This window comes from Dothidotthia symphoricarpi (assembly GCF_010015815.1).
Source record: "Dothidotthia symphoricarpi CBS 119687 unplaced genomic scaffold P153scaffold_28, whole genome shotgun sequence".
NCBI classification, from domain to species: Eukaryota; Fungi; Ascomycota; class Dothideomycetes; order Pleosporales; family Dothidotthiaceae; genus Dothidotthia; species Dothidotthia symphoricarpi.
The window spans coordinates 27,990-39,048 of record NW_022985035.1 but is presented as its reverse complement, the minus strand read 5'-3'; the positions used below and the strand labels follow the sequence as shown (position 1 = coordinate 39,048).

The following is an 11,059-nucleotide window of genomic DNA, read 5'->3' as shown; positions in this document are numbered from 1 at the left end:
TTTCCGCTATCCTGCATCAAAACATGGCCTTCTTTGACGTTCCCGATCCTGGCGAGGTCTCCAATCGCATCACGTCCATATGGAGATCCTGAAAGAGGCCATTACCAGCAAGATCGCCATCCTGCCGAGTTCCATCGCTACCTTCTGAGCTGCCTTTGTCGTCATGTTCGTCATGTACTGGAAAAAGGCTTTGATCCTCACACCCATCTTTATCTTCATGCTTCTCATGGCATGCGTAGGCGGCGCGCAGATTGTTCGACATCAAAACGCGCTCGCATGCCGTTCAGCCGCGCCGGTGGCATGGTTGAAGAAGCCTTTGATGCCATCCGGCAGGTCTTGACTTACGGCTTGCAACCACTCATATGCCGTCAATACTCTGCCGCACTGGCACAAGCTGCGTTGGAGGAGAGCAAAGGCAGGAATATCTCGTCCAAGCTGATCTCATCCATTAACGCTATACCATGCCTCATTTACGCAGTAGCCTTCTGGGCAGGATCCATCTACACGATGCAGAGAGACGTATTGTTAGGTGGCAGTGACAACGGTGCTCGCCGTCGGCATCGGTGTTTTTGCCCTGATACACATGGCCCTCTGTCCTGGCGTTGACTCTGGGCATCGCCATCTCCACAGCCCTTCTGGATACCTCGGCCGCATGCTCGATCGTCGAGACGTTCGAACACTGCTACGTCAACAGATTTGTTTGGTAGACCAAGCCTCATTCTTTTTGACGCGACGATCGTGGAGAACTTTTGCAACGGCTGCTCAACCACAGTAGTTCTGCTGCAACACGAAGCCGTGGAAACCGCTCGAACGGCTAAGGCGCACGAGTTCATTGAGAGTTTTCCGGAAGGGTACCAGGTTTACAATTCTCCAGCGGCCAACCACAGCAGCTGGTAATTGCTCGTACCTAGCTCGGGATCCCGAGATACTCGGTTTCGATGAGGCCACCTGTGCGCTGGATTCGTTCTCTGAAAAGGCCGCTCAGGCCGCTATAAATGCTGCAACGAAGCAATGCACGACTATCGTCATCGCACACAGATTGTGGCCGATCACTAACGCCGACAATATCGTGGTCATGGCCGAGTGAAGTGTTGTCAACCAGGAACGCGTACCGAGCTTATGTCACACGATGGATTATATGCCGAAGTTGATTGCACACTAGCATATCAAAGGACAAAGTCCCGATATGTCTCCATCATTACTCGCCACCGATTCGACAAAGGTGCAAACTCGTCAAGTGTCACACGACGAAAACATTAAAAGCTTATCGCTAATGCTTCTTGAGTCAAAGATGGATCCTGACAGGTCGAGTAAAGCAAGCAACACAAGATTGATCTTGTTCATGCTTGCGTCGAGCCAACGAGATTGGAAAATACTGCTTATTGGGAATGCATGTGCCTTGTTCGGTGGCTTACTGTTACCTGCGTTTAATCATGTATAATCATGTTCATGCCTCTACGGAAGATACTGATGCTTTTACTAGATGATCCATATTAACTGCAGAGTTGAGATTCATCCTTGAAATGCCTTGAGATCGATACGGAGAGCTTCGACATCGCGCCAATATCTATTATAGTCTTTTTGTGCTTCTCGCTTCATGCCAGGCTGACCTTCTGGATGATTATTTGCGTGACCCTGTCCATAGCGACATAGAATCTATGGCAAAGTGTTCGAGAAACATGTTGTAAGCGTATCATGCAGCAGGACGTGGCATTTTTGACAGGATGGAAAGCTCACCAAGCGCGCTCGCGGGTGTTTCGTCCAAACGTTTTGACGATCTTACAGGCATAGCTGGTCTAGCCGTCAGCGGCATTATGACAGTTGTGGCTACCATTGTTGGAGGGATTGTGCTTCCAGTAGTTATTGAATGGAATATGCTAGAGAGCTTGTCAGATCTGTGCGTGCCGTTGCTTCGTTAGGCACAGAGACACAGGCAACGACGTTTTACAAGACTTTTCTCACCGCGCAAGCCGCTGGCTCCTTGCGCCCCATCCTCTCCACTTCTGCTCTATATGCCTCTTCTCAGTCAGTTGTATACTTTTGCGTAGCTTTGGCTATATGGTATAATGGGAGTCTCATTGCCAGCGGCAAATATTCCAACTTTCAAGTCTAGGTATGCATTATCAGCCTGGTCCGGATCAGTCTTCAACTTTGCACCAAAAATGGGGAAGGCGGCTTATAGCGCACCAGAGTTCGAAGCAATCATCAACCTGAACCATTCTAAGCATGACCCATGCCCGAACAGAACTCAAATGCTCGGAAATAATTTGCTCGAAAGGTTAAATCAATTCCAATGGGACTGATATCCGCGATATGAATATCCAACATTATCGATTGGCTATCTCCCTTGTCAATCAGGAACTGATTATGTTTTCCGGATCTCTAAAGGAAAAACATTGCTGTGGGCCTCGTTGATGTAGTAGATGATGCTAGAATTGTTGACGTATGTCAGTAGGCAAACCTCATCAACTTTGTACAATTGCTCCCAGAAGTCAGCATCCCTGTTCTGTTCTTATGGATTGTTTGACTAACACGCCATTATATATGTAGTAAAGAGCTTTCGACCTCTCTCGAAACCAGCAGCCGGATGCTTGACGGCGGGCAGAACCATTGCCTCGCCTTGGCACGCGCGTGGTTGCGCAATCCCAACATTCTATTACTTGACAAAGCCACTTCGGCGTAAGACATCAAATCTGAGGCTGAAGTGCAGCCGGTGATCGATGCTCTCCGCAGACGACGGATGACGGTCATGGTCGCTCATCGCCTCATAACGGTCATGAACGCGAACCTAATTGGGGTCATTGACGAGGGGGCTTTGGCTGAGATGGACAGCCCTGAAGAGCTTCTGGTTGAGCGGAAGTTGTTCTGGAATATAGCACATCTGCAGGAGCTAGCTTGATCGCTCGTATTATAGTTGACAGCGATGTTATTGAGGCGGAAAACCAGTCATCTCATTATGTACTTCGTCACACTGAACTCATTTTACGAAACGCCTGCGGAAATCCATGATGATACGTGTATCAACCGGTCCTCCTGGCCAACTACGTTAATACGATCGATGGTATTGTAGGATGATGTAATGGCCAGGGAGTTAGCCAGATCTCCATGGAAGAACCTTACGTAGCATCACTCATGGTACGGTCTGATCTGTGTCTCGATTCCTCACCTATTTCGAAAGTCAGAAAGGAAACCGGACGTGGTGGACAATACATAGAGGAAAACTACCTCTTCCATGTAGTTCTCTACAGCGCGGGCTTTGATACCCATACGCCAGGGGCTAGAATATATCGAGCCTCTCACTATGGCGGCTGGACTCACAACGTAAGGATCGCGATTCAACAATATCTTCCTGACGGCGGCTATGAGCCACGAGATCCAGTGCGACCTATCTCTCTTGAGCATGAAACAGAACCAGTGCAAATTTTTCCTACTCAAGCCTAACTGGCCTACGGTCCAGTACTCGATAACCTAGACTCTCCACAACGTTAATGGATATATCACTCATGGAAAGCCCTACAAGCGTAATAGACGCTGCAATACTGCTTCTCGGATCTTGAGTTTATCCCAGCGGATATCGAGTCCGTAGATTTTGAGCCATGATCGAATCGCCGAACTTCCTGTACTCACAAGGTAGTTGTTGCTCAATTTACCGGTAAAAGAGAAAATCATACAGGAATAGACCTATGATCTCCTAGATGGGATGCAGTATAAAAAAGGTCAACGAGCCATTGGATATCAACCATGAAGTGCTAAGATGGCGCAGACGTGATGGAGAGAAAGTTGAAATACGGCCCAGATAGGAGCAAGCCGCAAGCTTTCCGCACGATCAAGGAATTCTGTAATGACAAAGCTTAGCCAAAGTCTACATGAAGCACTTTTGAGCGAGCCATCATTACCATTTGATATTGGCTGTGAAGCTGAGGATATAACTGCGAGCGTTTGGACCGCGTATTCTTTGTTATCACCCTTGCCTTGAATAGCCATAGCCTTGGACATTAGTACGGCCTGATGAAGCAATGGATGCCCGTGCTACACGCACGGAGCTTCGTGTTGCAGAGGATACGGGCCCCTGGAAAGTGGATTGTCGTATCAGGTGATGCCTGCCAAGCCGATGCTAACCGTCTTGGAGCGCAATCCAAAGGTTCTCGGCTAGTATCGCAAGGCGACTAATGTATCCACTACTCAATATGGCATAAACCCTTGTAAGGAGAAGATCACTCAGCTAGCCGACGGCTTACAAGCATTCTATCAGGTCAAATTTCCAGATAATGGACCGATGAAATATGTCAGTGCCATTGAAACACGCAAATTCATGATATCTTTGGAACTAATCTTGAGATCCGAGCTATCCACCAGGGAAAGAATAATATTTAGGAATAGATGTAACACAAGTTCCAAAAATCGCAAACGCTACGATTTATGAGGCAATTGACGGGGTAGCTGGTTATATGTTGGAGTCGGTCATCCCTATCGCAATACGCTTCACCTTGAATCTCACCACCACGACTACAAGTTTCCAGACACCTCGAAAACAGGTGCACAGTGAAGCCAATATCCAAACGGACATATCTGCTACCAAAAATAACGAACATACCTCGATATGCAAAGCTGCTCTCGCGTTTGACGTCTTGGACGCAACTATACAAGGTTGTAACGGAAATCACGTACGGAAGCTCTCAAACCAGAACGTATCCTTGCAAATACTGAAGCAAAAATCATTAAAATGATGGACTACGCATTTCACTTACTAGATCTTCCGCCTGGCCTGCCTTAGCTATAGGAATGGCTGAAGAGACCCAGCGCGGACACGACCAGCTTTCTAGATCTTCCGCACCAACCTCTCGACCTATCGGCCAGAAGTCGCTTACACGCTTCAAAGCTCGAATACCGGACATCGCAGGCATATGGACACGTCAAATCGATGACGCAAAGTTCAAGGCGGCTAATTACATTGGTGTGAAGAGATAGTTTAATACGGTAACGGAGGTTTGGACAGAAGACCTGTACGTTCCAGATCGTCTAAAACACGGACGAGTTCAGTTTCGCAGTCAGAGAAAGTTGGTTGTCAAGGGCTTCGACAGCAGGCACGAGTAGGTAACTGCAATCGAGTGTGAAGCGCTGCCGGCGGAGCTGTCCTACTCTTGCCAATCTGTAAGGCGGAGCATAGGAATACAGGATGGATACCTACACGAGCACCTTTACACTGGCGATTTTCGACTAGTAACAACGGCTGGATGTCTGATAGCCACGGTGACGAGTGATTGACGGCCGTTCTTGAGCGTCCAACAAAACCGACGGACTATATCCCATGATCCGGCTCTTCAAGCCCTTGAGGACCCGGACCAGCTATCCGCTAATTAGAGGCCGTCGGCGTGACGGTATCTGGTCCGATCTCATGAGCTGCAATAGTGAATGTTAGACGCTATAGCGCGGTCCTAATTGCTGGTACCTGAGAGCTTGAAGAGCCAGATTATGGGATAGCCTGAAGTCTTTTGATCGTGGACGGTCATAGCAATCACATTACTACGAACGTCACAGCATTCCGCATGTAGGACGCAATCCACTTGCTAACTCTACCGCCGCACTGTTCTCATACACTTCAACCGCTAAGTGTCAGCGTTTTCGCGCCACTCAAGCGTACCTTGACCTCCAGGACTGATGCTGCCCTCCGACTCGATACAGGCTGCATTCCACGCGTGGAGTGGGTGGAAATCTATATCCGTGCAAGCAGCAAGACACTGACACACCGAAACATCCTTGACATGTAGCATAGTGCAGGTTTAGTGCTGTTGAGTCCTATAACCGTGCCCAACAAGCTACCGATAGTATCGAGTGCAGCTACTTCGCCGGCGCATACACCCCCACAGCAGCTCGACCTGAACTTCCCGTTTCTCAAGAGCTCATTGCTAGATAGTACTGCACCAAGGCAGGCAAACATACTGCTCGTTCCCACAATCCGAGCCTCCTGTGACCTTCCATCACCAGCGAGACGGTACATGGAGCGGGCAAGCCGCGCTTTTGAGTCTACGCATAGCGAGGACGTTCCTTGACGGAAGCAACACAAAGAGGTAGGAGGCTACTTGGTACTTGGGAGATTCGAAACAAGAGCGAGCGAGTTGCAGTGGTAGGTAGATTCGTGTTCAGTGCCGAGAATATCCTCATATTGGTCGAGGAAGCCGAAGCAGAGACGGCGTAGAAACAGGCTCGTGAACGACCAAGGAGGCATAAGAAAGAGGATACGATCGAGAATGGAGGCGATGAGATACCGGAGAAACTATCTGGCGAGTCGGATTCCGATTACATCATTGTTGCAGCCCGTGGAGGAGTTAAAGGTCGGAAACGTTGTGTTTTGGTAACCACCGGTTGCGTTACGTCAACGCTCTGGAATATCTGACCACTGCATGACAGCCTCCAGATTTCCGAAACCCCCTCGGCCCGTTCTCAAGAGTCCATCCACCGAACATGCAGCTTCCCACTCCGGACCTTGTAGCCTCCAACGAAGTGCTTGCCTCTTGTCTCGTTCCAACAGTATGCACCTCTGAATTCAGCCGACAATAACAGCAACAAGCTGCGCAGAGAATCCGTTCGCAGAAGGGCATTTCAAAGACCCAACAGCAAAAGGCATCCACAATGCTCCAGGCCAGAGAAGCAAAGGTATGATGTTCGTATCTTCATTCAGAAAACGCGTAGGATCCTACACTTCGGCACTCGAACCCCGGTATAGAGGGTGTCGTTTGACAAACCTACTTTCTACTTGCTTCTCACGACGCACCGGCGGATTGGTGGATACAACCGGAGCGACTTATACATTACTGCCGGCGCTTGCGGCTCGAAGTCAGCAGCTCCTTTGCGATCCCGCAATGCCTTGACATTGCCTCCGCCGTGAGCTTCAAAAAGGGCCAACCGAGTGTAGAGCACTGGTGCTTCGAAAGCCGGTAGAAATTGGGTTGATAGAGTTGGGCGCCTCAGCGAACTCGAACTGAACCTGGAACCTGAGTGCTCCCCATCTTCAAAGAGCTTCCTCATGTCTTGTATAAGCCAATGTGCAGCGTTTTGAAAATCTGCTGGCAAACTCTCTGCGGTAGAAGTGGCGGCATCAAACTGCTTTTTACTAGCCGTGAGTCCATGTATCTCATCAGCGATGTACTGGAGATAATCTCAGTCTATGTCCTCAATATTGAATAGACTTTTCAGTACTGCGACTAGCGTCACATATCTGCCGATATTTCTGATAACGACTTCTCTCGATTCATCGCGGCAGCGAATAGGCAGTTGGACGAATATGCGAACGGCTGCGGCAACAGCCTCCCAAGACGCTTAATTGAAACTGGGAGGTATCCGCATTGAATTCTTACAGTATATAAACTCCAAGTGACTATACGCAAAAGCCTGTAGTGCTTTGTTAGGGATGTAGGGAAGCGCTATGATTCCAAAAGTCCGAGTTGAAGCTTGCGAGATACCTGCCAACCTTGATTGTTCGACGCGCTGTTACACCTTGTCCGAAGCTCAGTCTGGCAGACAGGCAGGTACTGCATTTCCTTGCGCTTCACCTCTTCACCCGAGTGAGTTATCATCGCCCAACGCAACGGTCTAGCGCCGCAGTGAAAGAGAAGTGTACGGATGAAAAGGCACGCTAGTCCACTCTCCCACTTCCTCGCCCTTCACCTCACGGCCTCGTCGAGCAGTCTCACCACGGGTAGAGCACGCTGTTCGGTCAATCGTTCCGGCGCGATCGTGGGAATTGTTCACCGGCTCACCCCCATACCCGTTCATCCCCAGACGCAATCACCAATCACCATTCTCATCTCGCTGCTAACATCTGCCCACCAGACAGCGACCGAGACTTGACCACGCGCACGCACTGAGCTCAATTACCTGCTCGTTACTTGCTCTTACATTGCCGATAAGCTCGTGCCGAACTACGTCAACCTCTGCTGCGACGATAAGCACAAGATCAAACAAAAGGCCCAACTCCACCTCAGACATGGACCATCCGCTGCCCACCCCAGAGCAAGCGCTCATGATGTCGCGCAAACAAAAGAAGAAGGAGGTCCCACTCTTGAAGGACGCCATACACAGGAGTATACTACAAGCAGATGGTGAGTGTACTGCGACCGAGCCCGAACAGCCGGCCGTGAACTGACTTTTGTCCCTAGTTTCTTCAACGGAGAACCGCGTGCGAGGCAATGCCTTCGCCAGGAATGGCGTTGGCGACGGCACGGTCAAGGCCAAGGCTAGCAAGATTGCAGATGGTGTGTATCAGTTCCGAGTTGAGGGTGCCATTCATCGCTGACAGCGCATGAGACGACGGAGACGATAGCGGAGACGAGGCAGAGGTCTTTGTGCCTCTTGTCGCGCTTCAGCGACCCAAGACGGAGGGAAGTGTCCAGGTTGGCGAAGTTCGGCCCGCGCACTCCAACGGTCAAATCCTTGCTGCAGACAATGCTGTAGTTGTGTCAAGTCCGTCCCTCAACGCCAACCACCTTGTCCAGCTTGACGCCTCGGCTGACGCCTCGCCCACACCAGTCACCAAACAGAAGGAGCGACCGCCAACCCTGGAGGACCTCATTGCCGAGGGCAGATGGATCACCGAACATGACAGCCGTCGACGCCTGAACGTGATTGCGGCGCCCGTTTCAGGAATCAAATGGGGTCCCACCATAAACACTCCGCGTCCATCGGGCGGCTAGGTGCTGGGGGAGCTGGGGCTGATTGCTGGGCTTGGTGAGGTACAATGCGCTTAACGGGCGCCATTCTCATGCGTGTGTGCGGAGTACACGGATATTTGCTTCGTGCGATGGACTGTTTGGCTTCTCCGGGAAGGGAGCAATCTCGGTACTGTACTTGCTCACGGAGATGAGCTGATCTGATGCCTTCTATATTCGACTGCGTTCCTCCTTTCGACTGCGACTCTTTCGAGCTGCGACTTTGACACATAAATGCCCAAAAGCGATATATGCAATCAACTCTCTTCCACAGCTTCTCTTTGCCCATCGCCCCATCCATGATGTATCCAACGCCTCGTGAGCTTTGCGCATATGTACAGCTCACTAAGCGCATATCGCCAGGATGAAACTTGGAGCAAGACTCAGGTTCGTCCTTCCTTCTCGTGACATAGTAACAGCAGTCATTGCAGCAGACAGTATTCCCCAGAAATCACTGCCCATCGACGATCTGATATGCAGGAGGTATCCAGAGAGCTGTGGTTTCCCCAATCATCTCGTCATTGTGTAGCTGTAGCTGTCGGTGCGGGTATGACGGTGCGAGTTGGTCTGCATAGATGACGAGCGGCTGCGGGCTTGACCGGTGGAGATGGGCGGGGTGCTCCGGGCATGTACTACCGAGGGATTAGCACGCGAAGGAGAGCGAGGCGGGGATCGTGTATACTTGTACTGTACGTGTTGGTTGTGTGGGTGTGCACTTTGAGTCGTGGGTTGGACGCGTCAGGATCGTGATGTGACGGCCGAGAAGGGCTTGTCGCTCGTTGGAGCGGGGACACTCACTCCTCTTGACATAGCTAGCACGTTAGAGCCATCAGGTCATGAATCACAGTCACACTGTTCGAAGAAGAAGGTTTGCAGAGCCAGTGTATATTATAAGATGTTGAGACTCTACAATCCATGTTCCCAGTTCCGCCTGAAGTGTTTCTATCCAAGATGCCGTGATTCATTATACCAATGTTGCCGAGTAATTGTATTCCCAAAGCGAGCTCTTGTCGCAAAGCATGCCCAAGTTTTTCTGTTCTGTGAAGCCATGCCCAATCCTTCCGTAACGCCATATCCATCTGCCCAGTCTCTCCGTCAAGCCATGCCAATGTGATTCCTGGCTTCGCCGCAAATGCAGCTCCAACGCCAGTGTGGGTACGTGTAGAAGCCATCTTCAAGCGTCTGGTGCAACGCGATAGTTTTGGCGGCACGCAGGACAGTTGGGCTGGCCGTTGTTGAAGCCGTTGCCGGGATCGAGCTGGATATCGCGCCAAGTCGAGTAATCGTCGAGGCAGACGATCTGCCCTGCGAATTGTTAGCTGGTCTCGATGGCTGCATGCGAAGGCGGAAATGGTGGACATACTGCAGCAGGGCATCTTGATGATGCCACCGAGAGTGCTGATGGTGTTGGTGCAGATTATGCATTGATCCTCGTCGTCGTCCTCGTCCTCATTCTGGACCGGCGGCTTCTGGTCATCATCCGGAGCAGGCAGGTGCGCATACTCGCGTTCAACCGGAGCAAACAGGTGCGCGTTGTCGTATTCAGCCGGAACAAACAGGTGCTCATTCTCGCGTTGAACCGGAGCAAGCAGGTGCGCGATGTCGTATTCAACCGGAGCAGGCAGCTGCGCATCGTCTTGCTCGACCAGAGCAGGCCACGGCACGTCGACTTGCTCGGCCACGGCAGGCCACGGCATGGCGAGTTCTGCTACTGCCGCATCAAGCGGATCAACCATGTCCTCATCAAGCGGATTAACCATGTGCTCATCAAGCGGATCAGCCATGTCCTCATCCTCATCCTCTTGCTCGTCCTCGTCGAGGCGGTAGGAGAAGTCGACAAGCCGATCCGCGATGCGCAGCCTCGCGTCTCTGAGAGGCTGCCATGCTAGACTCATCATGTCGGCGTCACCCAGATCAGCCGCCATCTGCACGAAGTCGTCGAGCGTCTGAGGACCGAATTGCACCACTGGCTCTTGATCGGGCTCGAACATGGCGTCGTCGGGCTGTTGAACCATGGGCTCGGCCTGCTCGTCCAGCTCTTGAATGTCCAGCTCTTGAATGTCCAGCTCGTGATCGTCCAGCTCTTGCTCGTCCAGCTCTTGATCGTCCAGCTCTTGATCGTCCAGCTCTTGATTGCCCACAGCAGCTGCAGCATCATCATCGTCCTGAGAAGCTCGCTGGGCGGCTTCGGCTGCCTCGTCATCCATCTTGTCTAACCATGACCACTGCAAGGACGCATTCAAGTTGCCCCACGGCTCCCACGTGTTCGGCCAGGGCACGCCGTGCTTGTCCTCGCCCTCCCAGGCGACCTCGTAGACGAAGTAGCGGCCCTCGCGCTTGCTGCCCAGGACGTC

At 51.3% G+C, this 11,059-nt stretch overlaps 4 protein-coding genes across 4 annotated transcripts; all 4 read left to right on the top strand.

The window, feature by feature from the left end:
• Nucleotides 1-276: 276 nt before the first annotated feature.
• On the top strand, nucleotides 277-1,087 carry P153DRAFT_391336 (uncharacterized protein; the record flags this gene model as incomplete). The annotated part of the gene is made up of 2 exons (XM_033671042.1): nucleotides 277-519; nucleotides 776-1,087. The coding sequence occupies 2 exons, from the start codon at nucleotides 277-279 to the stop codon at nucleotides 1,085-1,087; spliced, it is 555 nt and encodes a 184-aa protein (XP_033518004.1).
• On the top strand, nucleotides 897-1,893 carry P153DRAFT_148481 (uncharacterized protein). The gene has a single exon (XM_033662176.1). It carries the CDS (start codon nucleotides 1,187-1,189, stop codon nucleotides 1,439-1,441), a length of 255 nt encoding a protein of 84 aa, XP_033518003.1. The 5' UTR covers nucleotides 897-1,186; the 3' UTR covers nucleotides 1,442-1,893.
• Nucleotides 1,894-3,132: 1,239 nt separating this feature from the next.
• P153DRAFT_303591 (uncharacterized protein) lies at nucleotides 3,133-3,441 on the top strand (the record flags this gene model as incomplete). Its single annotated transcript, XM_033664526.1, has 1 exon — nucleotides 3,133-3,441. The coding sequence occupies one exon, from the start codon at nucleotides 3,133-3,135 to the stop codon at nucleotides 3,439-3,441; it is 309 nt and encodes a 102-aa protein (XP_033518002.1).
• Nucleotides 3,442-7,323: 3,882 nt separating this feature from the next.
• On the top strand, nucleotides 7,324-8,880 carry P153DRAFT_148381 (uncharacterized protein). The gene is made up of 4 exons (XM_033662175.1): nucleotides 7,324-7,628; nucleotides 7,831-8,099; nucleotides 8,157-8,252; nucleotides 8,305-8,880. The coding sequence occupies exons 1-4, from the start codon at nucleotides 7,621-7,623 to the stop codon at nucleotides 8,688-8,690; spliced, it is 759 nt and encodes a 252-aa protein (XP_033518001.1). The 5' UTR covers nucleotides 7,324-7,620; the 3' UTR covers nucleotides 8,691-8,880.
• The last annotated feature ends 2,179 nt before the right edge of the window (nucleotides 8,881-11,059 follow it).